Source organism: Harpia harpyja, chromosome 23, assembly GCF_026419915.1.
Source record: "Harpia harpyja isolate bHarHar1 chromosome 23, bHarHar1 primary haplotype, whole genome shotgun sequence".
NCBI lineage: Eukaryota > Metazoa > Chordata > Aves > Accipitriformes > Accipitridae > Harpia > Harpia harpyja.
In genome coordinates this window covers 15,777,347-15,803,883 of record NC_068962.1, presented here as the reverse complement: position 1 = coordinate 15,803,883, position 26,537 = coordinate 15,777,347, and the positions used below count along the sequence as shown (strand labels likewise).

At 44.1% G+C, this 26,537-nt stretch overlaps 1 protein-coding gene across 2 annotated transcripts; it reads right to left on the bottom strand.

The window, feature by feature from the left end:
• Positions 1 to 13: 13 nt before the first annotated feature.
• On the bottom strand, positions 14 to 25,427 carry BEST3 (bestrophin 3). Of its 2 annotated transcripts, XM_052774688.1 has the most exons (10): positions 25,074 to 25,427; positions 21,173 to 21,342; positions 19,364 to 19,458; positions 18,580 to 18,813; positions 13,093 to 13,247; positions 12,308 to 12,385; positions 11,756 to 11,908; positions 8,282 to 8,362; positions 6,793 to 6,944; positions 14 to 4,416 (listed from the first exon to the last, which is right to left on the bottom strand). In XM_052774688.1, exons 2-10 carry the CDS (start codon positions 21,322 to 21,324, stop codon positions 3,510 to 3,512), a joined length of 2,007 nt encoding a protein of 668 aa, XP_052630648.1. In that variant the 5' UTR covers positions 21,325 to 21,342; positions 25,074 to 25,427; the 3' UTR covers positions 14 to 3,509. The 2 variants fall into 2 exon arrangements, with proteins under 2 accessions (XP_052630648.1, XP_052630650.1); XM_052774690.1 differs by lacking the exons at positions 19,364 to 19,458; positions 21,173 to 21,342.
• Between the last annotated feature and the right edge of the window lie 1,110 nt (positions 25,428 to 26,537).

The following is a 26,537-nucleotide window of genomic DNA, read 5'->3' as shown; positions in this document are numbered from 1 at the left end:
CAGTCAAGACAACTGTGTTTCTCAAAGTGCCTTTATTCACGCAATAATTCAACCTTGTTTATACCAGTGAACATGAATTGTAAATTGTTGGGTTTGCTAAAATAGTCCATTTACCATGCTAAGGCAAATAGTTTACCGAGAGAAGTGCCTAAAAGAGCACATAATCCCAAAGATAATTTAATAAAAATCAGAGCCTGCAGATGTTTGCAAAAATGAGAACAGACTAAATGAGGAGAGGAAATTTTTCTGATAACTCATCCCAGCACTAGCTTCTTTACGAGCAACCAACAGAATATTACAGCTAACCTGGAGCTGGCCCGCTCTGTGTGCGATGCTATTTGTGTATTGCAGATTACATTGCGGGACTTCAGAGCTGTCATTCTTAATTTAACACGCGTCTCCATGTCTAATAGACACCTCCGTGGGACTTAACTGAAGCTTTTATCTACCTAATGGCTACCGTGTGGCCACCCTGAGCCTCCATCAAAGAATGAATGCAGTTGCTGGGCCAGGGAGTGCTGGCAGAGTGAGTGGGAGAGGTAGCAAAATCATCGCTCCCGAGATGCGTAACGTCCTGGTGGAAAGCAGCAGTGTGCGTCCTAGGGAGCGGCCAGGCTGAGAAGAAGGTGATGGAGGATGAGCAGAGCTGGACAATGAGAAGCTAGGAAGGTTTCTTCAGGCTTAGCAGTGCAGGGATGAAGCATGCTGGTGTCTGGGTTGGGGAGGACGACCACTCTGCTCCAACACCTTAAGCCCTGGTAGAAGCTGTGTGAAGGAGGAGAGTGAGGAGGTGTGGTGGGACCGGACCCTCAGTGCAGATTTGTAGTGGGCACGCTACAGTCATCTCTAATTTCTGGCTTAAATTCCCTTATGCAGTTCCTCAAGCTTACATACCGCAAGGAGAGAGCTAGATAATAGGCCAGACTGTCTCCACAGCTGCTGAAAACCCTTCCTATACATGCATGGCTGGGAGGGGTATGGCCAAACTCCCCCCAAACCTGTATTGCTCTCCTGACTTTAACAAAGTGCTATAGAGGAGTGTTTCAGGCCCCCAAGGAGAGCAGCAGTTACTTTAACTTTGTGTCTAGCTGTGTGACTGGAGCTGTCTGGGCATCCTTAAAATGTATCATTTATACTTAAAATTTACCATTTATTAAAGTTAAGCTCACTGGTAAATGGAGTTCCTTGGCAGTTGCAGATGCAACTAAATTGAGAAAATATTGAATTGAAAAGTGTGGCTTCAGCTAAAAGAAGAAATAGGGAAGAAAGAAGGAATGCTGGAGGAACATCTTTTTTTCTCTGCTGACGTAGGGAAGGGAAAACTATGCGTTTCCACCGTTGTCACAGGCCAACAGAGTCCTCTTCCCCAGGGAGAGTCAGCAGCCTGGGGCTCTGATGACTGAAAAGCTAGAGGATGCTGCCAGAAGCTGGGTATTGCCTAGTAAAGGCCAGCCAGAAAATAGGACTGCTAGGCTAAGGTGCTGTTTATTTCAACATAATTTCACTTTGTTGAGGTTCTCGTTTTGTTGGTCAAACCTGAACATCGCAACCTGATTTGCCTGAGGACTTGTTGTGGAGTGGCAAGGGTGAGGTTGCACCAGAACACCTCACTCCAGAACTGTGATCAAACCTCACTGCTCAGCTGCTGTCAGACACTGGCGTCACCTCATCTCATGGTGCGAAGAAGTGCCTCCGTAGGTGCCTGGGAAATCTGCGCTTGGCTTTTCTGCATGCCTGAAATTCCCATAATATGAGTTTAAACAGCTCTTCCTTGGGCTAAGTGTCCTCTGCTTCCTAAAGCGATGGGGATACATGTGCTTTTGTCCAGTGTCTTTGAAGGATTTGAAAGGGTGGCACTGCTCAGACCGTGTGTAACGCACACCAACAGGAGCCGGTTCCCAGACCGAAACAAAGCTGGATGAAGCAGAAGTGGGGAGGGTGGTTGATTTGTTTTCAAAGCCCCCCCAGATGAGATAGCAGAGTCCTGCTCTATGGGATAGCCAACTGGAAGGGCTCCTCACCTACGCTGTTGGCCAGAGGAGCAGGAGCAGGCAGGTCCATTCATTCCCTTCCCAGCTTCAGGGGGTCCTGAAGACTCCCAGGAGCCACTGGTGCTACCAGTTACCCTGGCAGAGATGCTGGTTTGTTGTCTGAAGTGCAACCTTCAGAGGTGGGTGGACTTGCTGTCCAGACCACTTGCTGGCTGTTGCAGCCCCATAATTTTCTGCATCTTCCCCTCCCTCTGTTCTTCCCAGCCCCTGAGCTACCTGGTCATTCCCTTGTCCAGGGAGACCACCTACTTGGATACTCACTTGTAGGGGAATGCTGGCATCGCACGCTGGACTGTGTTTGTGTAGACGTGGGTGAGAGCTAAAAGCAAAGAGCTGCCACTGCTCTCAGGGTCTGCTTTGAGACTTCTGGCAGGAGCAGCAGAAGAAAGGCCAGGCTGCTACTGGCAGGTTTAGGGAGGTGGCTTGGCCACCCCTGGAGCAGCAGGAGCCACCTAATGCTGTCTTGGTTTTGGGTTCAAGGAGAGTGTGTGTGGTACGTCTGGGCAGCATGGGAACAGGGGAGGGAGGAAGGAAGCGGAGAGCAATTTTTGTTGGCGGTCCTGGGCCATTTGGTTGTCTCCCTGGGAGGACTGCAGCCTCTGCGCTTCCAGCTGAAGATCTCCGCAAGAGTGGGGCCCTAAGCTCAGCTGCCCTTGCAGCTCCATCACCTCTTGAGAGAGAGCCACAGCCCTCCCATCACGAGGGAGCGATGGGAATGGCCTTTTACAATAAACAGCCACTTGGTATGCCACATACGTGCTGCAAGGAGCAGAGACCAAGGCTCAGCCCTCCCATGCCCAGCTCATCAGCAGTTTTACCTCTTCCATTTTTCTTAATGAGGTTAAACATTTAATCCTTTTATTTTTCTGCTGTGTAGTGGCATAGCTTCAGCAGGAGCGGGGGCAGGCTCTTGCCCCGCACAAGCGAGGAGCCTGATTTTTCACGCGTTCCACCAGGCAGTGAGAGATGGCGGGCTGGATCTCTCCAGGCTGAGGAGGGAATTGAGCCCACAGCTCCCCTTCCACGTGAGTAGAAACCAAAACTGGTGGTGGATCTTACAAGGATGTCATGGACCTTAATCTGAAGGAACGGCCAAAGGTAGCCGTGTTCAGGGTGGATCCAAAGTGGAGAGAGCCACCTCCGCTCTTCTGATAACCTTAGTGTTTCCTCTAGGTGAGCCTACACAGCTCGCTGCCATGTGCACTGGCTGGTTTGCATCCACTCCTGAGGCTCCCAGTTCTCCCCATAAATGTTTTCCCCACAGGGTCATAGATTTCAAGCCAGCAACCAAGTGGCTTAAAGCGTGTCACCAGAATGCCTCCTATTTAGGTGGCCAAATCCTCTGTTGGATCTCGTTCAGGACTTGTCTGAGCATCATGTCTGCACTTTCAGCAAATCTGTGTGAGAACCACTTTCAAGAGAAGATGAGAAGTTCAGTCAAACCCAGGGGAAGCACAGTCAAAGTTTTTTTTCACTTTTCTCATTAGAAAATTCTACTATGGCTGTTTCTTTACTATCCAGGTTTTCCCATAAGTGCTGCATCTCAAATGTCTCTGGAGCAGCAGCAGAAGTAACATTTTTTCCATCGCTGAAGGTCCTTTGTTGTGAAGTTGTCCCAGAATCTGTTAAAGGCGTTGCGGTGTCAGCATTTGACAGTGTACTATGACTATGGAAGCTCGGTAAACTCCATCTCTGAAGGTTTCTCTCGTGATCTGTTATGAAACCGGCTATGTTACTACCATGGGGTTCATGTTTGGGCTCCCCTATCACAGTAGGAAGTGACTGATGCACCTCAGAGCCTGGGAGGTATGTAGTCATTTCGGGGGGGAAAAAAGGATGGTCCAGAAGAGTCACATTTGCCTCAGTTAGGCTCCTTTGGAGCATCTCTTCTGTCATGCTTGCGGCACGCTCTGTTTGCAGATCTGGTTTGCCCACCACATCAGCTACTTTCTCCTTGGCTTCAGAGATGACGACCTCAGGAACAGGCTTGTTTGTCTCGGATGAGGTGTCACTGTCACCGAACTGTGCCTCGCTCCTTGAGGTTTCAGTTATGGGTCCTAGATCTCTGCTACTGTGAAGTCTGTTACTTCTGTCAAAGCCTTCATATTTCTTCTTGAAGCTGGAGGTAGAGTGTCTCCCTCTTGTGTGCATTTCCTGCAGCCGTCTGATGTGCCCCTTTTCATCTGCTGGGAAAAACACCGAATTCTCACTTGTCTGACGACTGTAGCGGCGGTGAGCCGGGGACGAAGGGGCCTCATGGACGCTGAGAAATCTCTTGACTTTTCTCAGCACTGAACGTTGTCTTCGGTGTTTCTCCTCTTCCCACGGCCACTCTTCCCCATAGAGGAATTCGGTATCAGCCAGCCTGCCAAATAAAGTCAGGTAGTAGGTGTCACTTACGTATAGGAAGCATGTGGTCTGCATGCACGTATATCCTTGCTGTCTCAGCTGGAAGACATAGGAACCAAGGCCCTCATGTGACCCCAAGGAAGGGCATGGAAGGGGTGAAAAAAAGGGATGAGGGTGCCAAGAAATAGTGCCTGTGCCTTTGGACCAGCCAGAGCACACAAAAAGCTCTCCACATCCACGTGTCTCTTCTCTGGAGGACTGGGAGGGCATCCAGCCACGCACCCAGCCCCATTTCCCGTTTGGGTTGCAGCCCTCTACGGCAGCTCCACACATTAGGCTTGTGCTTAGGGTGAGGGAAAGGGGAGAAGGAAACCCTGCTCGATGCTGTAGATACTTTTTCAGGAGAATCCTTTGGGCAAAAATAACAACAGTGAAAAAGCTACCCCTGGAAGCAGAGCGTGACCATTTCAAAAAACATTGGAATTACTCAGATGGCCAAATCTCACGTACTTCTGGGGCACGACAGTGTGTCTGAAAGTCCCACCTGTACCTGGTACTCTTCTGCCCAGCTTCGGTGGGTCATGAGAACAACTGTTGCTGTGTCTGCCAGGCAATCCAGGACACATTACTGACTCAGTGCACCCCAGAAGACAAGCCAAACCGGCCCAGTTACCTGTCCTAAGGGGAAGCATGGCAAAGGGGCTCAGGCCAAATCTGAGGTGACGAGCACAGGGAGGCAACGCTAGCCTGGAAGGGCAGAGGAACTACATCCAGCATTTGTGAAGATCATAGAACAGTTTGGGTTGGAAGGGACCTTTAAAGATCGTCTAGTTCAACCCCCCTGCAATGGGCAGGGACATCTTCAACTGCATCAGGTTGCTCAGAGCCCCGTCCAGCCTGACCTGGAGTGTTTGCAGGGTTGGGGCATCTACCACCTCTCTGGGCAACCTCTGCCAGATGTTGGCTTGAGGGGACTGGAGAAGACTTTGGATTTGGGTTCAAGTTTTATATATTTGCTTTGGACTTGAATGAATCTTCAGACCTTATTTTTGAAGTCTGCATAAGAACGGTTTTTTTAGAGAGCTGAACAGAGAAAGAGTTCAGAAAAGAAAATAATTAATAAAAAAAGTCAACACATCAGAGCTGTTTGCATTTCACAGGGGCTAACATGGAGCTATTTTTCATTCACTCCCCCCTTCATTTCTTGTGTGAAGTGCTTATTAAAAAAATGTTTGCAGACTTAATAATGTTTCTTCTTTGCCACTTTTTCCCCTAGCAATTGTGGTAAAATGAATTATATTCTATGAGTTTTTCTTCTTTACTTTTTTACTTTCTTCTTTGCTTTTCTTTTCTTTTGGCCATTTTATAGTTTTTCCAGAAGGAAATAAATTCTGAAAAGGCTGTGTGTGATAAAAGGAGCTTATATAAACCATTGCTCTTTGTAGTAGAATGCATGCAAAAATGGAAAAATAAGAGGAATAAAAATGAGAAAACACCAATTTCTGGGCCAAATGAAGCAAAAAATTAAGCTGATAGAGGCTGGAAAATTTTGGAAAAATCAAAAACTTCTTGAGATAAGTTTTAAAGTTAAAAAAATGGCTATAATTTTTTTTTTTAAATTTTCAGATAAAAACATCTACTTGCCCTGGTATTTGTTCAGACATGGTGGTATTTAGTGAGATCTTACTGACCTGTTCTACATTACAGCATGTCACAAGTGTTTAAACTCAACAGCTTCTAAGCTAAAACTGGCTTATCACTGATTTCTCATATAGATCCTGAGAACATGGGGCAATCATATATCCTCTATGTATTTCTTTATAACAATGGTTCTTGTGTTGATCTCTGCAAATAACTCCTCTTCTTTATCCCTTCACAAAATCTGACTGCTCCAACTTCCATGCCTAGATTATTAGTCAATGAAAAGTCATACAACGTTTAAGATCAATTCTTGTTTACCTTTGCAAAAATCTGGACTGATTTTAGCCATCATCTGCTAACTAAACAAGCAAAGGAATAGCTATTTTGCTAACTGGGGGCTGTATGAAGAAGCTGTAATAAATAAAGAATTATTAAGAAAAGTCAGCCACTGTCTTCAGGTGCCATCCTGTGCTCAGAGACTATCAACAACCCGCCCCTGCAAACATGCTCTATTTATTAATTATACAGTTTAAGCTATGGGTGCACAATTTGTAGCAGCACATGGGCCACTGGAGACATCATCCCACCAACAGCAGCCTGTCCACTCCCTCCTAACATAATTTCCCTCTTCCATCTTCCCGCTCACAGTATCGTCACAGCCTGCAGCCCTGCACTGACTGTCTGTCAATCAGCGTGGGCTGTAGGCATGGTGATCTTTCTGATGGCATTAAGGACCCTTAGTGCCACTCACCCCATTTCAATCGTTGATCCAAGAAATGAAGGAATACAGTAATCAGCAGCTGCTTTTGTGTAGGGCGGCCGGGCAGAGGAATCGTTCCAGTAAATGTCTTTCTCTATCCTTGGTAAGTTCATGTGCATCTCGTCCACCGCCAGAAGTGAGACCTTAGATTTTTTCGGTATAAATCATGTCACTTTCAACATAGTACAGTATACAAAATAATCTGCTTTGTAAACCCTGGGTCAACATTTCTTTCAGAAACCCTTTAAAGTAAGCTGTGTATGCTGGCCTGGGCATTGGGAAGAGACTCAGTATTATAAAATATACCCCCGATACCCTCCTATACTCATGAAAGCATAAATTTTATTGTAACTTGAGTCTTCTATATGCTGCAAAGACATTTGTGTCAGATTGAAGTCCTTTCCTCACGCACGATGTAGTTAAATGGACATGTGATCTTCCACGTGCTATAGGAAGTCTGTGTAGAGTATTAGTTGCGCTTCTTAAAATGTCCAGAGGTTGAGAAGCTTTCTGATAGGCTTCGTCCACATTTTAAGACATTCAGAACCAAGTAGGTGACCATCCTGTTCTAGGGCCTTCCGATGATATATTTTATACAAAGGGCTCTGAGGCACCGTAGCACAAGTAGCCTGAAGTGGTGCTAAGCCAGAGAGCACCTTTGGCAGCGTGAGGGCTTTTCCCACTCCTGCACGTACCTGCCTTGCTTGCTTTTTGCTTAATAAGCTGGTTTGCTTGCCCTGCCCTTGCTCCCTCTAACACTGGGGCTCTGCTTTGCGGTCTCACTGGTCCCCAGCAGACGTGGGGTCCGGCAGCAGCTCAACCCTACGCTTGGCTCTACCTGCAAGGGGAGCGGCGGGTGCCACGGGACTTCTCCGTGTCTTTGGGTCCTTTGTGGCACGACAGACAGGGGCTGGTTGGAAACCGCAATAGATCTGTACCCTGGCTGTCTCACAGCTCCTGCCACTGGGGATGCTGGCTCCTGCGCCGACCACAGATGCTGCTGCCCACGGCAGCATCACAACATGAATCATGGTTATTAGTTCAGGGCCCTGCTTGGTCTTTTTGGTATCTTCATTGCCTTTTTTTTTTTTTTTTTAAAGGAAGGTTCATATACAGTATTGTAATCTCTAGACATTCAGATTAGCGAAACCTGTCCTTATCTACGTGGGAATAGATGGCTTTTGGATTTTGCAGGATTGACCCACATTACGTGTTTTTCCAGGCATAAAGTGAGCTTATAGTTTGAGGTCAGCTGCTTGCGTGTTTAGTCAGGCATCATAAATGCCAAATACCAAAATCAAGATGCATTAGCTTGTAAAAACAAAATCTGGGGATCACAGCCACAGGTACTCCTTCAGGGCAAGAATTTGTTTTGCTGACACTTGTTGCCCTTAATTTGTACCTCAGTGTAAGAAATAGCATTAAATGTAATGATAACCTATGGTACAGTAAAGCTGGAAGTAGAAATAACAACAGCAACCTGTAAATTTCTATCGATGCACCAGTTAGTTTCAAAATCATCATCGTCTTCTCCAAATGGATTAATAAGCTGTTCAGCAACCTGAAAGGAAAATGAGACAGTGAATAGAGGTTGGCATGCCATGTCAGGACTGCTGCCGCAGAGAAAATAGGATCGGATTTTTCTCTCTCTCCCTGCCTGTCACTTGCAATCATAGCTTGAGCTCCCGTATGATGGTTTTGCCAGCCTAGCCAAGGAACAGCTTGCTTTCCCTATAGATTCATACCTCAATGCCTCATTGGTGCTGTCAATCATGATTGTCAGCGCTGGCCTGCTGGGAATTGAGACATGTCTGGGCCATGGTAATTGTCACATAAGATAGTCATTACCTTTCCTTACTGTTGTCTTTGGCTGATTTAAATGAACAGTTTACCAGCTAGAGGCTCTGTAATTGCATTATAGTCTACGATATTCCACCAGCCCATTGGCTCAGTATCCTGGTCCCTGCAGTGGAGTCTGCCAGAGGGAGTACAGCTCGTCTCTCCAGTTCAACCCTCAGCCCCTGCTTCTTTATTGGGGGTGATGCTGACGGCAGCCCTCTGAAGCTTTTCACAAAAAGCAGCCCACCAAAAAACTTGACTCAAGTGGATGCCGTGCATCATGCTAGCCAAAGCCAAGAGTTGGGATCTGAGTTTGTTCTTTAATTCAGCCTGCTGTTTTGGGTTTCTGTGCATGAAATGATTAAAACTGCAGGGGAGAAGCCCATCCTGTGGAAGAGACAACCAGTGAGCTCAGGCACCTCTGTGGTGAGGTGCCTTAGTCTGGGAACTAGGCTGGGAAAGGAAACCTCTCCGGCTGCCCAGAGCCTTATCTAGTCCTGCCCTCCCCCAAGGAATAAATAAATGGAAAAACAACCAGACACTGCCCCCCCATCCCCATGATCACCAAAGTACATCGTGGGGAGGAAACTCATAGCTGCTGGGGGAGAAAAAAAGATGAAACAGGAAAATTTAAAAAAAAAGAAAAAGTTTTAGGCAATTCAGACTGCTTCTCTATTTCTCAGTTCCTTGGGACACTGAGGTTAAATATCCTCACCCCTTCATGCTTTTCTCCTTCTGTTCGTCTTTTTAAGCCCCGGTTTTGAAGCCGATCACATTCTTGCTGACCCTCCCAAGCCATCCTGGTAGTCACCAGGGCCATGCACAGTAGCAGTGGCCAGGTCCTCGGTTTAACGTGGATATGGGTGAAGCGACTATATGATTAAACAGCCCTGCTCATGAACCTTGCCGTGGATGGCTATGATCTAAATAACTTATAATAGTAAGGCAGTCACTCCCTGGCTATTTATTCCTATGTGCCTCTAGGTCGTACCAGTCAGCACTCGCTGACTCTCTTAGGCCACCTCTTCCCAGGCCAGTGGTGGAAGACAACAAATAAACTGCTGAGCAGACAAACACAACACAAAACCCCATAAGGCAGGAGGAACGAAAAGGAGACAGGGGACAGTTCTGCTCACACTCGTTGGCCTGGCCCATGGCATTAAATTTTGGGTATAGCTATGGAAGTGCTGCAATAGGAATGATCCAGACTGCGTTGCGGCTCTCCAGGGAAGACACTGGATCAACTTGGTGTAAACTAGGGGATCACTGCCCCAAAATCCACTGCAAAACCTGCCACATGAGCTAGAAAAAGTGAGCAGGGCTGGGACAGAGGGAACAGCAGCAGTGGCCTTTGCTTGGCTGACCTGGTCCTGGCATGTGAGACACAACTTTATTCTCTGGAAAGGAATGTAGTGCTGGACAACTAAGCCCTGTATTTGGACGATCCATCTATCTCCATAATGAAAATGGGGATTTAGAAGTGTCTCACATGATGGGAAACTTTGCCCCTGTATTGTAGGTATAACAAACCAGGCCCGAGGCCAAGGAATGAGCTCAGTTTAGCCATCATTTCTGAGGAACTGCCAAGTTACTGGAAGTCAATAGCTGAGGGCCCTTTCTGCAGCCTGGCAGCCAAAGCCCGATGCACTCAGCAGGAAACCGGCTGTAACCTTCAAGACAGAAATATCCTGACTCGGGGGCACTGCAGGTTTGGACAAACCTCCGGTCCGAGGGAGCGCTGCCAATATTAAATTTGCTTTTTCAAACTGCTTCTCCTCCCTTTCATTGCCTTATGCAGAAGATTTTTCAGTTAAAATGGCATCTCCTACCTGCCGTAGCCAGGAGTTGGCTGGAAGCCCTGAGCCCGACTGGGAGAGATGCTACTAACAGCCTTGGGTGCCGATGAAGGGGAAACCATTCCCCCATTCATGGACGCTAGCAGGGCGGTCAAGAGGAACAGCTTACGGTTTTGTAACCCGCTAGTAAAACCCTGGAAGACATTGCCTAGAGATAAAGCCTCACATTTCCGCGGGAGCAACGTGCTCCCCCCGCCGCACTAGCCTCCCTTCCTCTCCCCTCCAGGCTGGTCCCTATGCAGCAAACCCCCTTTCGCCCCCAATTTCCTAGGACGCAGGACTAGAGGAGCTTGCCCTGCAGGCACTTTACTTTCCCCCGCAATCCACCAGCTCAGTGTGCTGCCTTCCCTCCTCTGCCCTTTGGAGTTGGCTGTGGGAAGGGGGCTCTGAAACTGGCCAATTTTGTGCAATTTATATTCTAACAGAAAAGTTAGCTCTAAGTTTCCAGCCATGATTAATAATCCCCAAAGGAAATCTTAATGCACATAGGCCCTAATGTACCAATTTGCTTTTTATTTGAAACTTTTTTCCAGTTAGTTCTCATACTCACTGCAGAGGAAAGAATCGCCGTGAGGTACGTGGCTCGATTACTCAACTATCAGATTGATGGCGGTACGTTAACTGAGCAGGCATCAATGGGCTGATGGGTAGCGTCTAATTCCTTCTATAACTCTTCTTGTTAATGAATGTTTTTATGCGGTGGAGTTGTAGCCAATATTGGCTGTCACTGTTTGATAGCCCTCTGGAACTGGAGACCTTTAATTGCCTGCATCTGATTAAGTTAAGAGCAGATACTAAAGGCTGGCTTCAATCATAGGAAGAAAGTATGATTCCAGTCCCTTTCAGCCCATGCCAGATCTGCAGCAGTATTTCCCCATCGCATAGCGGAGTGGGAGAAAGGTAGGGTTTTTTTTAATCTTTCATCTGTCATTTTATAGTCCAAGTCCTGGGACCCGATTTTGCTGGTGTAATACTCCCCTGGGGAGTTGTGGCTGCACTGGTCCTACTAAAATGAGCTCTTTCAGATTCCCAATCATTTCTTACTGTAAGATCTGTCAGGTGGAGTTAAAAATGTATTGCACAATGTTTCTTTACGATCACAGGACACTTTGGGCTGAATTCAGCTTTGGTGTAAAACTCCATTAATCTTCAGTGATTTTACAGTGTGCCACAAATCTGACACCTTGACTTCAGCTCTGACACCTTCACCAGATCCCTAGGGAGGGTTCCCCCATGACCTTTCCAGAAAGCTAGTTTACCTTGAGCCATCCGGCGTAGAAGAAGAACTGTAACAGTGTGAAGATTGGAATGTAAAGATCTAAGTCATGTCCCTGATACCCTTGGTCAGTATCCAAAAATTGGCGCCCTATCAGGCAGGCAAAGAAAAAGGTATAGACTGCAAGAGTAACAACCTGCAAAGAACAAAACTTCATTGAAATCATGCAATAATACAACCTTATGCATAAGGCAACACATACCCAAAGGCCTCTGACTGCCTTTTGCCATACAATTCACAAATCTGTAGGGAGGTATTACAAACAGAGAGGCCCCAGGCATAATTATAGCCAGGAAGAAGACCCAGGAAACATAAAAACATTTCAGTGCTTCCCTCCCCTCTCCCAAATTATGCAAGGCCTTCAAAACATCTCCACATTAAACATGACTTAGTTAGCCAGGTGTCCATGATCCCATGGGAGTCAATGGGTGCTCAACAGCTTGGCGACTCTGGTCGAGTCTACGGATGTTTTGCACCAAGCTCCCCTTTCATGGAAATTGTGTTTCGAATTTTGTAAAGGATAATAGCTCAGTACCTGGGTATAGACCAGTGGAATTCCAACCCAGTCATAACCAAACAGAAGACTACACCAAGACCGGTACTTATTCATCTCCTAAAAGGAAAAAAAAAAAAAAAAAAGAAAAAACAACCCCCGACAAACTAAAATTGCAGGGGGCTCAATTCTAAATTATAAATATTTTGTTACAGTTTGGTTTTGCACATACAAAAGGACAGGGAGATATGAAAGTGTAGTATATATAAATATATATATTGATACCATAACTATATCCAGTATCCCATTGTCATATTTGAATATTCACTTAGTTTGTGGAGTTGGAATGCTTAGTATATTACGTATTTCTTCACAAATTATCTTTTGTTTCTATCGTATCCACTGTCTAGTGATACATGAAAGAGAATATATTATATCATAAAAAGGATGTTTGACCACTTAATGAAATATTCAGGGAGATTATCTTCCCTGAAACTGATATTAAAATCTTCAAAATGACAAATTATTCTCATTTTTTTCCCTGCAGCAATAGAACAAGTATGAATTTACAGTCCTGTTACAATAATTTTTTACTCATCAATTTGTTGCTTCAGTTAATACCTTCTTAGTTACATAAATACAATCCCAGCAAACTGCTGCTGTGTGTGCTTGAGTGTACATTGGTACACAGAGAGAAGTATAAATCCTGAGTAAGATCACTTAGATGACACAGGAAAGCTGTGCGCACTAAATCAAATTATGTAAGTGAGAAGCTACCACATAGCAATTTCAGATTAGTTTTCTCTAGATTTACTTTTTCTACTTACATTCATCAGTGTCTGCAGATCCACACTGTCTCGAATTCTTCCTTCTTTTCGTGCCTTCGATGCCAAATTTCCAAACCAGACAAATGGAACCCAGTATTTCAGGTGGGGAGACTTAAGGTCATCAAAAATTTTTCTTTCATATCTTGTCATAAAACCTGTTTACCCCCCCCCAAAAAAGACTTCATTTATTCTGTGCTTTCAGTGCTATTGACACTATAAATTTTGAATATGTTTGAATCTGTTTATGTGACATTTGCATAGAACTATGCAAAACACTATTTATAATTCTAACTAGTAGCCTCCTCCTTTTTTTTTTGAGCTTCTTGGCCAGGATGGATCTTGCTTGAAACAACTTCTTTTTGCAGTAACTACCTACACAAAATCCCTCCTGATCAATATATGGAATAATTTGCTATTACTGTGTTCTCATATCTGACCACTGACATATTGTAAATACAGATGATACTAAGGATTGTACAGATTACTGTCTAGTTTCATTCTACTTTCAGAAAAATAAGGAACTGGATATGTCAGTCAAGAAACTATCACTTTTCAGCAATGATGGCTTTGAGCAGCATCTCAGCGTATGTTGTAAGGGCAGTTACGTGACCTGATTCTGATAAATTTTTGGTAAATCTGCAAAGCGATGAGCAAGCAACAGAGGATAGCAGTGCATGCATGAAACAGAGCTCAACAGAGAGCGTGCCTTCTGCCAGCGAAACGCTTCCCTGCCAGATTGTGTTTCATATTTTCTTCGGGGTTACGAAGGCGTGCAAAGAGATGGAAAAGGAATCGCGCACAGAAATCCCGCTGCTAGCGGGACACCGGGCCAGACGACGTGCTGCGGGGCTGCAGGTTGAAGCCGCTCTCTGCTTGGCAATTCGCCTCGCTGGGGCGCTGGGAAGGTATGGCGGTTTCTGCAGCGTTCCCCACGCCTGGTGAAGCCCGGCTTCTCCCTGCTGCGAGCCAGTCCAAGGTCAGCTACGCGCGGGAGCCAGGGCTGTGTGCGACGAAACCTGCAGCAGAGCAGCTTGCTGCCTGGGGCTGGCACGGGAGCAGCTGCGTTTTGGAGCGACACCTCCACCCCCTTGGGTAAGAAAGCTCTGCTGTCCTCCTTCCACCCAGCCTTTGAGAAAAACAACCTCAGAAAATTCACGAGGAGGAGCTTCACGTTTTTCTTTGTCCAAATCCTGGATTTTCTGGGATGGGAGCGATCTGCAGCTTTGAAGGATCTTAGTTTTTGCTCAGGTGTGTGTCACCTGCCAGGGTGGGTACAAGGCTTCTTTTGCTGTGTTGACATTAGCTCCGAAACAGGACAAAGTTAGTAACATGGCAGCCCCAAAATAAGTGGCTCAGCCAATCTAATGCAAGTTTGAGTGCTGACAATTCAATAAGGGAATTGAGAGTAGACAGGATTTTTTTTCTAGCCTCCAACTAGTAACTAAGGATCGGCCCGTTGTTGCTAACATTGCTAAAGATACATGAAGCAGCAAAAAAATAAATACACACAAAAACTCAGTTGTGTTTTGTACAAAAATGCGAATAAAGTAAAAGGAGATTTGTTAAACACAGTGACCTTAAATATTCTGTTCTTGAGGAAAACACCACTCTTGTACAGTTGCAACAAGTCAACACAGGAGGTATGAAATACTGCAGCTACCAACAAGGAACACAAGGACAGGACAGAAAATTCTGTGGAAGAGGAAAAGTTCAGCAGCAAGACACAGTACTCCTGCAGTATCCTGGAATTTGAGAACAGACTAAGACATAGCTTTTAAAAGGTCCCTGGGCAGTTTGCAGCCAGCTCTCATAATCAACTGCACAGAAATAATCAGGGAACCAGACAAATTGACCTGCTAGGCATGACTCCTGACTCCTAAAAGTCAGTCTTTTGGGCTGCCTTTGATTTTTGGCTGGCCAGCCTGCTCATTACGGGACAGGAAAAGCTGTTTCTATCAGGCTGAAACAGACAGACAGAATATCAGAAAATTGACAGTCTGGAGTAAACACTGGATGCAAGTCACTTGGGAGGCTCTGGGAAGTCATTATCTGGAAGGACACAGCCTGAGTGGGTCATGAAGAACAGCAAAGCTCCAAGGATCAGTTCAGCTCTCCACTGAAACTGGGTACCTTTTTGTTCAGAAAAGCTCAACAAAGCCTTGTTCTTTTAACAACAACATTCAAATTGCCATTGTTTTTAAAGTTAAGGTGTTCATGTTTATATTAAATAAGTATTCTCTTTGATGGATATTAATAATGCCTAGTATTCTTATCACAGAAAATATTAAACAAGTCGGGATTGCTCTTACTGCTGGTGAAGGTTACGGCAACAACATGCATTTCAGAAGCGCTTGCTGTTATTGCAGTGGTAAAGAAACACTTTATATTCCATCAAATACAGGGAAGGATATCAAACCTCAGTTATTAAAATGAAATGGTTTCTAAATATGGCCATACTATTTTTATTCAAGAATATTCAGAGAATTAACTGAGGAGCTCTCTGAACAAGAACACTGGTTTTGACAAGCACTGGAAGACTGGAGCAGCTCCAGAAAACTGGAAATATTTGGCAAATACTGTGCCAAGATCTTGAAAAGGATGATCTAAGGAATGACAGGGCACTGAATCCTTGTGAAAGTATCAGAAGCTTGACATGGCATGCAATCAATAAAGAATCAAAGGACACTAATGTGAACAGTGTCAGCCAAAGTGATCTTACAGGGAAACTATTGATGAGAACACAAGCCTGGCTGGAAAAAGTCACTCACGCTTTCTCTCAAGTGCTTCAAAGAGTATTCAGTTCTCCTGTCAAAACCGAATGGTTTGAGACAAGACTGGTTCAGGGTACCCACATCAAATACTCTGAAGACTAGTGGTTAGAGAAGAAGGAACTGAACAGCGGTTGTCTGCCACATCTCCAGAGTGCGCTAACAACGATCAAGTAGATGAAAGTTTCACTTTCTGCTTCCGTGTTATGTGGGAAAGAATTAATTTAGGTACTTCATTCCAGTAGAGGGTTTGGGACTGCAAACTTCAGCCGTCTGTAGGTATTCATGTAGTTGGGCTCACACCTCATGTTTCTCTTCAGCATTTCCTATCAGCTGTTTTGGGCTGCTCTCTGCCTAGCTGCTGATTCACTACTCATGTTTTTTAAGACTTGTGTTCTTGGGCATCCAACTTCCCTCTTGCAGCTTGCAGCCAACAGGATTGGTATGCTCAGGACTGCTGCTAGGCATTTGACACTTACGGCATACGTGCCGCAGTACTCAGCATCATAATGTCATGAATCTACATGCCTCTACTGCCTACAGCTCCATAAAGAACGCTAAAAAATGAAAAAGAGTTTAGAAAAGAGTTAGGAGGAAGGTCCAGCACTGAAGACCATCCACTACAGAAGGTGAAACTCCTAAGTTTATTCAAGCCTTTATGCACTCTGCTAACAGGTAGCTATTGAGAGAAAATGGTGTTTTCATCTAATTAAGAGAAGAATAACCCAACCCCATTACAAAATCCTGTGACTAGAAGATGACTCTGTGCAAATTCAGACTGAGAATAAAATTTTACTTTTCAAAAGCGAGTTCACCTTTGTGAATGTCAGTTCACCTAGGATGTGAGGTAGTCTCCATTATACCCAGCTGAATTTTAAATCAGGGCTGGTTATATTCCTAGAAGGTATCATAGCTCAGTCAGAAATTGCACCATGATAAAAGATATTGTGAGTAAGCTTTTATGCTTGTGTTATGGATGAGTCAGGCTAGATTGTCATGATACTGCTCTCAGATTTAAAATCTATGAATTTAAGCAGTTAATCTGCTGAAAAGGAAAATGCGTAGCAATAGTTACGCTGTGGCAGTTCTCAGTTTGATAGTGAAATGCAAAATCGGCACAAGTTGTTTCAGTGATGACTGTGCTGTAAGTATTAGATTCTGCCGCTCACATTCATATTAAATGTTGCACTCCCATGCAGTCTGATATGTAATGCCATAGGGAGCTAGGGAGGGGATAATTGTGGAGGACTGTCTTAATCACTGGATGTTAATAGGAGCAAGATATATCCTTAAGAGCTCAGTACTGCATCAACAAAAATTCTGTGGCACAATAGGTATTAAAGCCTACAGAATAAGTACTGAAATCCACAGAGCTGACTACACTATCAATAATTATTTATACAGTTTATAGCAGAATATTTTCCACTGTTAAAAAAACCCAAACAACCAAAACTTGTTTTCCAGTCTACAATTTTTGTACAACGCTGTGACATTTTGTCTCTTCTGGAACAGATTGTCTTTAGCAATAGGGAGGCAGAGCTGGATTAGCCTGCTGGAAATGTTGTAATTTTCCAGTGCGTACTAGAAGCAGATTGCTGGGGAGAGTGACAGAAGCTTCCTTGACCTCTCACAGGCTCAGGTAAACAGTTTTGTTGAACAGCACAAGGAAGAGGACTTCAAAATCCAACCAAATCCAACATAAATGATTTCTTTCAGTAAGATCAGTGCATTCTGCCTGGATTTTTTGTAATATCCAAAGCTTCTCACACATATTTGAAATGCGTATATGGATATACACACTGCATATTTTAACTTGCTACAACTTTGCTTACTAATCTCTGCCAAAGGAATAATTTTAAGAAACGCAAGACGTTCAGTAAAAAATGTACGACTTCTCTTATTTGGAATAGATCCCCACATCTCGGCGCTGGTGCTCTACCCCTGACTCTGACCGAGCCGGTCAGAAGGCATGGCATCACACCTTGCCTTTAAATACTCAGCAGTCAGTCCTCCATAGACAAGCAAAGCCTTACGTGGTTGAACTCTCTCCCCCATCATCACACTCACTGTGTTATCAAAACAAACAGAAAATAAAGACATGCTTAATACTCAGTCTATTTATCCCTGAAAAACCAAGCTTAATGTGAGGTTGTAAATTTAAAGAAAATACCCTTGGGGTTGAGGGCTTTCAAGTATGTCACAATGAATCTCTGACCTATGCAATCTACTTACAAACCACTGAGATAAAGCTGTACTTGTCAAGTGCCTGCGGAGACCAGTCTCTGATACTCAAGACAAGGTCATATCCTAGACATCGAGGCAATGCCATATAAAAAGTCACCGTCACGACCGCATCATACTACAGAGCAACTACATTACTTTTCACGCTTTGGAGAATATTGTACCTGCTCCGTATGCCTGTGTGCTCGGGGCAGGCCTATGGCCTCTATGAAGTCTGAGAGCAGATCCACGTAAGAGCATCAAACTCATTTGATTTCTATAGAGTCGCTCAATGAAGACTTTAAGAGCATTAAAGATGCACGCTTAAGGGCGTGTCATTTAAGCCACTGACAAAAACGTGGTAGCCTTGCCACTGGTTAGTATAAGGCACACGTGGGGCCAAAGAGGAAAGAAAAAGTGAGTCTGGTTTCTTCCCTCCCTGTGCCCCCACCTCTGAAGGAAAGGAAAGACATTTTTGGGGAGAAGGACTCGGCAGTACCTGCTCCTACCACATGGTCCATGGTGGGAAACCTTTTGTACACAGCTGTGCTCACAGAGCGAAAGATCAGCAGAGATGTTAAATTCACGTAACGCATGAGAGTCCTCCTTAACAAGCGCCCATATTCATCTCTGCCCTGGACACAGCTAGAGATGAGGAACATCAGTCGATCGGGCCACGGCAAGTTCACAAACTGGTTCCACCAGCGATTCACCACCAAAGTAACGTAGAAACCTGGGGGTTAGAAGGAAAAAAAGAAAAAAGTCCAGTGCCTATCAGGATTTCTGTTTAGGTTACTTTGATTTAGTTTGCAGAGTGTTATTCGTGTCGCTAAACTGCTACGTTTCCCCGAATAAATGCAGCAAGTCACATCAAAACCCAGGATGCAATCAATCTTAATTATTTAATAGACACTGCAACTTAATGGCCCGTTCCAGCTGAGTATCTCATACTCATGAACTTCCAAATTTCCTCTTCTGTAGTAAACCCTTTTAGTGCTTTGAAAGATCTGGCACAATGTATCAGTGTTAGTGGGCTCTCTCTCTATATGTATACATATGGAAACTTTACTCTTTTGGTGGTATATTAAGAACATGTGCATAAATGCTGATGTGACAAAAGCAACTCAAATTTAAGGAGACCTGTTGGAGGCTGATGATTTTATTGTGAGCCTCTAACCTCCCATATGCCCCTCAGCTCTGAAATGCTTCCATGCATGGACAGTCACAAAATGCCTGAACAGAGACAGCATTGGAGAATAATTTCACATTGAACTGGTACTTACCAAGCACAAAAGTTACCGGGATTTGTTCAGCATATTTGTCACAGTAAATTGATAATTTTTCAAAGAACCGTTTTTGGCTACCTGTAAGAAAAAATCTGCAGCAAAAATAAAATGTATCTGTCCTTTCACAATATTCTGGGACTATCTACAAAGTGCAAATATGTATAAATAATCAGGTATGTGCAACCAGGAGCAACCTTGGCTAATATCTTAAAGGTAAGTTCTTAAAGGTAAAGTGCTGAACACTTTTGGCATGTAATAAGGAAGCTGGAGGAGAAGGCAATATTATTCCCTGGTCTTTGCAGTTTTCTCGTGACTAATTTGACTGGCACTACTAATTAGGATCAATACACCTGGAGAATTAGCTTGTTATCCCATACAGACCAACGATGATATTAAGCCCTAAGACTGCAAGTAGAGCTTGCTCTCATTTTTCAGAGGGCTACAGAATAAAAATGCTCAGGTTGGCTTGAATTGCAAAAGGTTACCAATCTCTAACTGCTCTTATTTGAAAATGCTACGTTGTTGTGGCAGTTTTTACTCTTACTCCTACAAAATTTCTCTTTTCCACAAGATTAAAACCACAACCACCGTATTTATCTTGCAGTGAGGAAAATATTCACCAGATGATAGAAAATGAGTGGAGCATGGCAGCTTCTGCCCATGGAGAAAGATATCTAATGAAATACAACAAGCTTAAATATAAACAATTATTTTATTTGTATAGAAGAGTATTACAGTTATTCTTTGATTTCATATAAAAGGAGCACATGACAAATATTTGGTGGGTTTTGCTTACAATTGTGCAATAACACCTGCAGTATATATATAGAAGGCTTTCCATGGTATTATTTACCATGGTCTTTAATTGCCTAACATTTCAGTAAAACTAGATTTTTTTAAATAAATGTGAGACTGTGGTGTTTCTTTACATATTAATCCTGTAATCTTCTTTCCAAGTTTACAGGTATAGATTACTGAACATTTTGGAAAATTAATGATTAACCACAGACAAACTGAAGCTCATTTTCTCCTTGCTTCACAAAAAAGCAAACACTGAGGTCCAACTAGAGATCAAGGTAAGAGCTGATTCCTGATTTTGATACTTGTGTAGTGTACTTCATCAATTAAAAGCTTCACTGTACTAAATGATGGATTGCATCTGTCTTTCGGGTGTTTAACTCACACCTTGGTGGAAGAAGCAACTCTCCTTCTAACGTGACCCTCCCAGGTGCTGGGTGACACACAGGTAATAACCACGGCTGGCTTCCATGCAGTTTTCTTGGCCCTCTGCAAGCTTAAAAATAAAGTTTGCCATGCCATCCTAGCTTTAAGCAAAACTTTGCTTTTCCTGACTATATAACCTGACTCACAAATTATTACCTTTCAGGGTTGTTAAAGAAATTACCACTGAGCAACTGAAGACACAGTTCTGCAAGTAGAACGGAAGGTCTATACTTATCATTTAAAGCAGAGAGGCACGCTCGCTGCCACCAACTTGATGTCAGAATGATAAAAGCTATATAACATAGGCTAGCTACAGGTGTTTATTTAGCCTAATGGTTGCTCAATGCTGGGCTGAAAGCAGAATCAGTTGAATACGATAGACAGTTTCTTATTTATAGCCTACCTGCTTTCTCTGGAACATTAAAGTAAACATGGAAAGGAAAGGACATTAGAAAAGGTCCAAGGAAAAGACAGTAATTATGTAGTAACCACCCCCCCAACTGTTATTCATCAGCCTAACACTGTGAAGTCTGTGAAACTTCAGTATAACATTTAATGAGATGTGAATTGGAAAGAGTGTACCTGTATAATACACTTATCGCTGTGTAAAGAGTAGCAAAAACAATAAATTCTCTGTACAGTAATTTGTAGATGCTGCCTTTCCACTTTAGGAGTAATCTGTGAAATCCAAAGAAAGTGGCATTTGCTACTTTGCTGGAATAAGTGACTGTCATCGTCTTGGCAGGCTGTGCCTAGAAACAGTAGAAGAGAAGCAGGAAACCAACAACATTTTAGACAGCGTATCCTAACCTGAATGCACCCTTGTATAGCTAGATACAGACACATATACACTCACATAAACACATATAATAGTATATGTATACATAAATACATGCTGTCTGTATTTATATATATAGAGAGAGACAAACTGAAAAATCTTGCAGTTACAAGCCCCCTTGAGACCTGCAGATGGATTGATGCAAGGCTGTACTCGGGCTTTACCTCAGACACCCCCCAAAGCCACAGCTAGCACCGAATGTGGCCGCCTGCCTGGGTGGCAGCGGCAGGGACACGTTACTCCTCTGAAGCCTCTGCTTACTCCCAGTTTGCTCCAGTCCGGTGTGAGCAAAGAAAAGAAAGTAAATTTACTTGAAATTTTTTTCAAAACTTTGTCAGCACTCCAGCAAGAGAGGTAAAGCTAAATTCCACAAATGCACCTTCCTCCCCAGCCGGTATTTTTAGCTAGCTTTGGTAATTATACTCATCTAAAACCAAATGAGATTTGGAGACTGCCTCTTTCATTAACGGTTACGACAGCAGCTGAGATCAGCTGGGGAACCCTGTTATTTCTCGGCTTGGCAGCTAGACCTACTCATCAATACTTCAGCATTGCATGGCCATGCAAAAAAAGCCATAGGGTTGCTCAGGTAGGCAGCGTGCGACACAGTACAATTAAAGCAGTACTAAAAGTATACAGGTAAATATTTTACGCTGGGTTTGTTACTTGCTTACCCAGTATAGGGAGATGCTACAGGAACTTTTATGTGCTTACAAAAAACCCCTAACTCCAAATGTGGATGAAAGCAGTTTCATACAGCGTGCAAGGAAGGGAGTAACTAAGACAAGCACAAAGCCTCAGGGTAGTTATTGTGTATCATCATAAATATGATTCTTGTCTATACTTTCTTGGTGCCACTGTAGGTCATTCACTCTCAGGAAAAACATCTGAACCCCTAGTTAATAGATGGCTTGATAGTATTTTATGCAACTTGGCTGCATCTCTGATGCAGAGCGTAATGTAAGCCATTAAAATTCAGCTGTAAAAGTGCCACTTTTTCTTTTAGTCACCAAGGGAATCAGCAGGGAAAAGGCACCATAAGCCTTCTATTGCTGACAGACTGTCTCTTCTTGTCTGCAGATAGGCTGCTCAAGGTTTGCCAGCGTGGGCTCAGAGGGTTTTTTTGTGTTATTGTTTTTTTTAAGATGTATGGGTTTTACTCTTTAGCATCCAAATTATAGTTTTCATGTTTCTGAGACTTGGCACAGGCCTTTACATTTTTTGGTGTCGTTGTTGAACTCCAGAAAGTTCAATTCAGGAGCCAAACTGGCATGCAGAAATGCAGTCCTGTCTGCTAAAATGGCTGTGGTCAGGATGCAACGCTTAAGAAAATTAAAGAAGAGATTTCCATTCTCCAGGAGATATGAGGCTTTATAAACAACAGGAGAAGCCTGTGGCTGGGCTATAGGGGAGGAATAAGGTAAAAAAATACCCTTTACAATGTACTGAGTTTCCTGGGATTGCTGTAAAAGGCTTTAGTTAGTCCCTGCCCATTAATGCTAGGGAGTACCTATGTTCAAGTCATATGGTCAAGAAGTGTCTATCATCTCCCCACTAATACCCAACTTGCAAAGGAAAACTCCAGTGGGACTGCCTGTGTGCGAGGACTTACATATAAAAAAGATATTGGATAATGTGAGGGCTTATAGCCTGACGGGAACCCAGACCCCCAGCGTAACACGGTGCATCGATTAGAAGATGAAGTTAGACAAATGCAGTCTGAAGTAAAACATAAATTGCTAACTGTGGGGGCAACAAATATTGAAACAGGGGAGTGGAGAGATGCCCTGGGGTTTGGGATTTTTAAGCCGAGAGCACATAGACAAAAGATGACCTCTGGGGAGCATTCACATAGCTGGGACATACAGGGTTAGGGCTGAGTGGCTCTGCCGGTCTGCCCTGGTATGAGAGCATCTCTGAAACTTTCTGTTCAGTCCCTTCTGTCCTGGGCCATGGAGGGAACAAGATTGCCTGTAGCATCCTCAGGGCATCTGCAGCTCTGTAGGAAGGCAGTGATTAGTGTCAAATCCATGGCGCTCAGTTTCTGCACATGAGGTTCAGGAAGGAGTTGTCCTCCCAAGCATCAGTGACTGGACGGTGCCAGAAATTGGCCGCTAGCTGAGCTGGGCAAAATGGGTCCACCTCCTCTACGGAGCTGCAGCAAATCCTGTCTTGCAAGGCTTAGTGCATGGGTTTTGGCCACAACTGCAGAGCTGTAATGATAATAGGATTCAGGGTTAAGAATATTTCCCCTCACATTAGACTGGGATAGGGCAGTTTTCTCCACAAACTGCAATTTTCCTGCTTGATTCAAGCAACTGTATTTCACTTAATCAGATTCCAGTCATCTCTCTTAGCACTCTACTTGATGCCCTTGACTGAATAGAAACTCTTCACGCTAGCTTGGGACGCACTGGACACATGCAGCTTTTCCTTTCTGCCTCTGAAATGGGGCAAATAAAAGTGGGACTGTTACAGCAATTTCAGGCTTCAGTGCCTTGGTTGCCTTGCCTTGCCTGTGATGCACTGTTTTAGCTTCCTGCTGAGCAAATGCTTTATTGAGCATTTATCATTGGGTTCATATAGGGACTTCAGGGTAATATAATTTAATGTCCTAAAATATACATTAGGTCAGATTAGGTGATTTAAGAACCCCTTAGACTACATGAAGCTATGAAAGACAGCTATGCGTCTGATTAGATTTCACAACATAGCAAACACAGATTTAAATCTGCACTTGTGTTTTTTTCTCTGGGAACAACTACAAGCACTTGGGTACAGCCCCACCTCAATGGGAAGTTTTGGCGTAAAGCCTTGCGCTGGGTCTGGTTCTAGCACGGTGGTCCCAAGCCCTTGGTTCACGGGCAGCATGTTGACTGAGAGTCCTTCCAACCTTACTCATGGTCACAGGAAATTAAAAAGCTAAAACTGAGACGGACAGGAAGAGCAAAGCATAACGATGCCCCCCAGCACATTCCTGCCTGAGCGCTGTTTTGGCCAGGGCCACAGAAGGACAGCGAGCGTTAGATTAGATACCACAGGCACTGGTGTCATGAAAGACTTTCCTATTGATCGTGTTGCCCTTAAATTCATTAGCAGACATAGGGCTAGGCTTTCTGCTGGTATGGATTTGTGAGTTTTGAGGACATAACACAAGTTATACCCATTTTACGCGTACAGAGACTTTGGCTTATATCTATGACGCTGCTTTTCCTTTTGCTCAGTGTTTGTTCCCTCTCTGAAACTTTCTCAAGCACAGGCTGAAATGTGAGTTATACATTACTCCACTTTTGCTAAGATCATCAGAAGCCTTTAGGCATAAAAACCTAAAAATAAAAGATCTTTTTTTTCCCCTACTAATATTGACCCCAACTGTAAATGGGATCTTTGCCTGGCTGAGAATTTCAGGATGCATTAGGATTCAGAGAGAAACCACAGTAAAAAATAACAGCCATCAGTGTTTCCTAACTGACCATGAAAGGCACATTACAGAAAGTATAAATAAATAGTGCCTCTGTGCAGACCTGCCCCTTGTCATTGTATCACCTTATTTCTTGCTTTATGGCATAGTACAGAAAGTGAGCGAGAGAGATTCGAGTTAAGCCAACTACAAAAGCATATTAAGCTCATGCTATATCCACTGACCTGCTATTTTGCTCCGGCAATCCGAGCCCGAAGGCAAATCCTGGACCCTTCCTCTTCCTCAGGCGTCCCAAGCAAAGTCCTCCTCAGGTCTGCAATAGTCACCCTGCTCTTCCCTTAACCTGAAGTAAGGGGTTGCTGCTGCCGAGCCCCAGGAGGAGTGGACTGACAAGAACAGGGGTTAAAATGTCTTTCCACTTCTGGAAGTCTGTTTTTGCCAAGTACTCTGTCCTGTCAGTTACAGAGGGAACAAACACAAGCAGCAGCAGCAGCAGCAGCTGCTGATCTTGCTCTTTCCTAGTCTATAATTATAACGCCACTTGCCGTCGGAAGGACCCTTTTCATTTGAATGAAGAATCTTGCGAGGGTTTGGCTGGCACTTCCAGTTTTCTACATTTTATTTCCCATCCCCAAAACGGGATGAACAAGAAGGGAGCATTTTTCTCCAAGACCTTTCTTGAAAAGAGTGATCTCTGCGCTAGCCCTGTGAAGACACATCAGTGAATAGCACTGACTACATCTAAATGGGAAGACAGGCGACAACTCCACCAAACTTGGAAATGTGCTCCCGCTGCACCTCGATCCCAGCCCGGAGCACACCTTTGCTGCATTGCTGATTCAAATTGGGAAATCAGGACTCTGGGGTATGCTGTAGAAATCACCTATCCCTCAAAACAGGCAGAGTTGCTGTTACCAAAAGTCTCAAGGAACCTATTCACGATGGTACATTTCAGCATGTGAAAGCCTTTCTGCGACTGGAGGATCTGCACAGGACTTCTTCCCCCCTTCTCCTTTGTAAAATGAGATGAACTCTGTCTTTTATGACCCGTGGCATTAAGAGGGAGCTGTAAAAGGTGACAGACTGTGAAAGCCCAGGAGATGTCATATAATGTTGCCACAAATCTCTACGGAGAATGAAAGAATGCGACTGTGAAGTAAATAAAAAAATTGCAGGGAGGGAGAGTAAGCAAGATTTATAGATTTAATACATTTTATGATGAAAGGTTTTTTCCCCCTGCCTTAGTCCCATTAAGCTATTTGAGACCACTTATTTAATTAAAACTCTCTTGGAAAGAAAATAAGTTGCTGCCATTGTTTGCCTTTCTTCTCGTTGGCAATGGCAGAAGGAAGACACTTTGATGTCAAAGCAGACGAGACATTAGGCTGTGGCATGCGTGTGTCAGGCAGTGGCCTGTGGCGAAAGATGACAAATCATTTTAGCATTCAGTGACTTGGCATGAAGAAACATACTGCCTGATCCTATTACAGTGACTGCCCTCTGCAAGGAAAACTCCTAACAACAGGGATATTTTAAGGTCACTGGTAAAATAGTTACTTAGACCTAAAACATTTTTCTTTGCTGAGTATAATCGTTCGCTGGTCTCACTGAGCAGTAAATAATAGCACCTCTGTGTGTCAGACAGTGGGTATCAGGTGGTTTTCCTGGCGGCTCTTCGGTTTTCCTGC

Excerpts from the sequence above, each read along its gene's own strand:
- BEST3 (XM_052774688.1), bottom strand. The coding sequence starts at position 21,324 with ATGACAGTCACTTATTCCAGCAAAGTAGCAAATGCCACTTTCTTTGGA. Across the intron at positions 11,909-12,307 it reads TTCCACTGGTCTATACCCAG|GTTGTTACTCTTGCAGTCTA; the intron begins GTACTGAGCTAT and ends TGTTCTTTGCAG. Across the intron at positions 8,363-11,755 it reads TCTACGCCGGATGGCTCAAG|GTTGCTGAACAGCTTATTAA; the intron begins GTAAACTAGCTT and ends TTTTCCTTTCAG.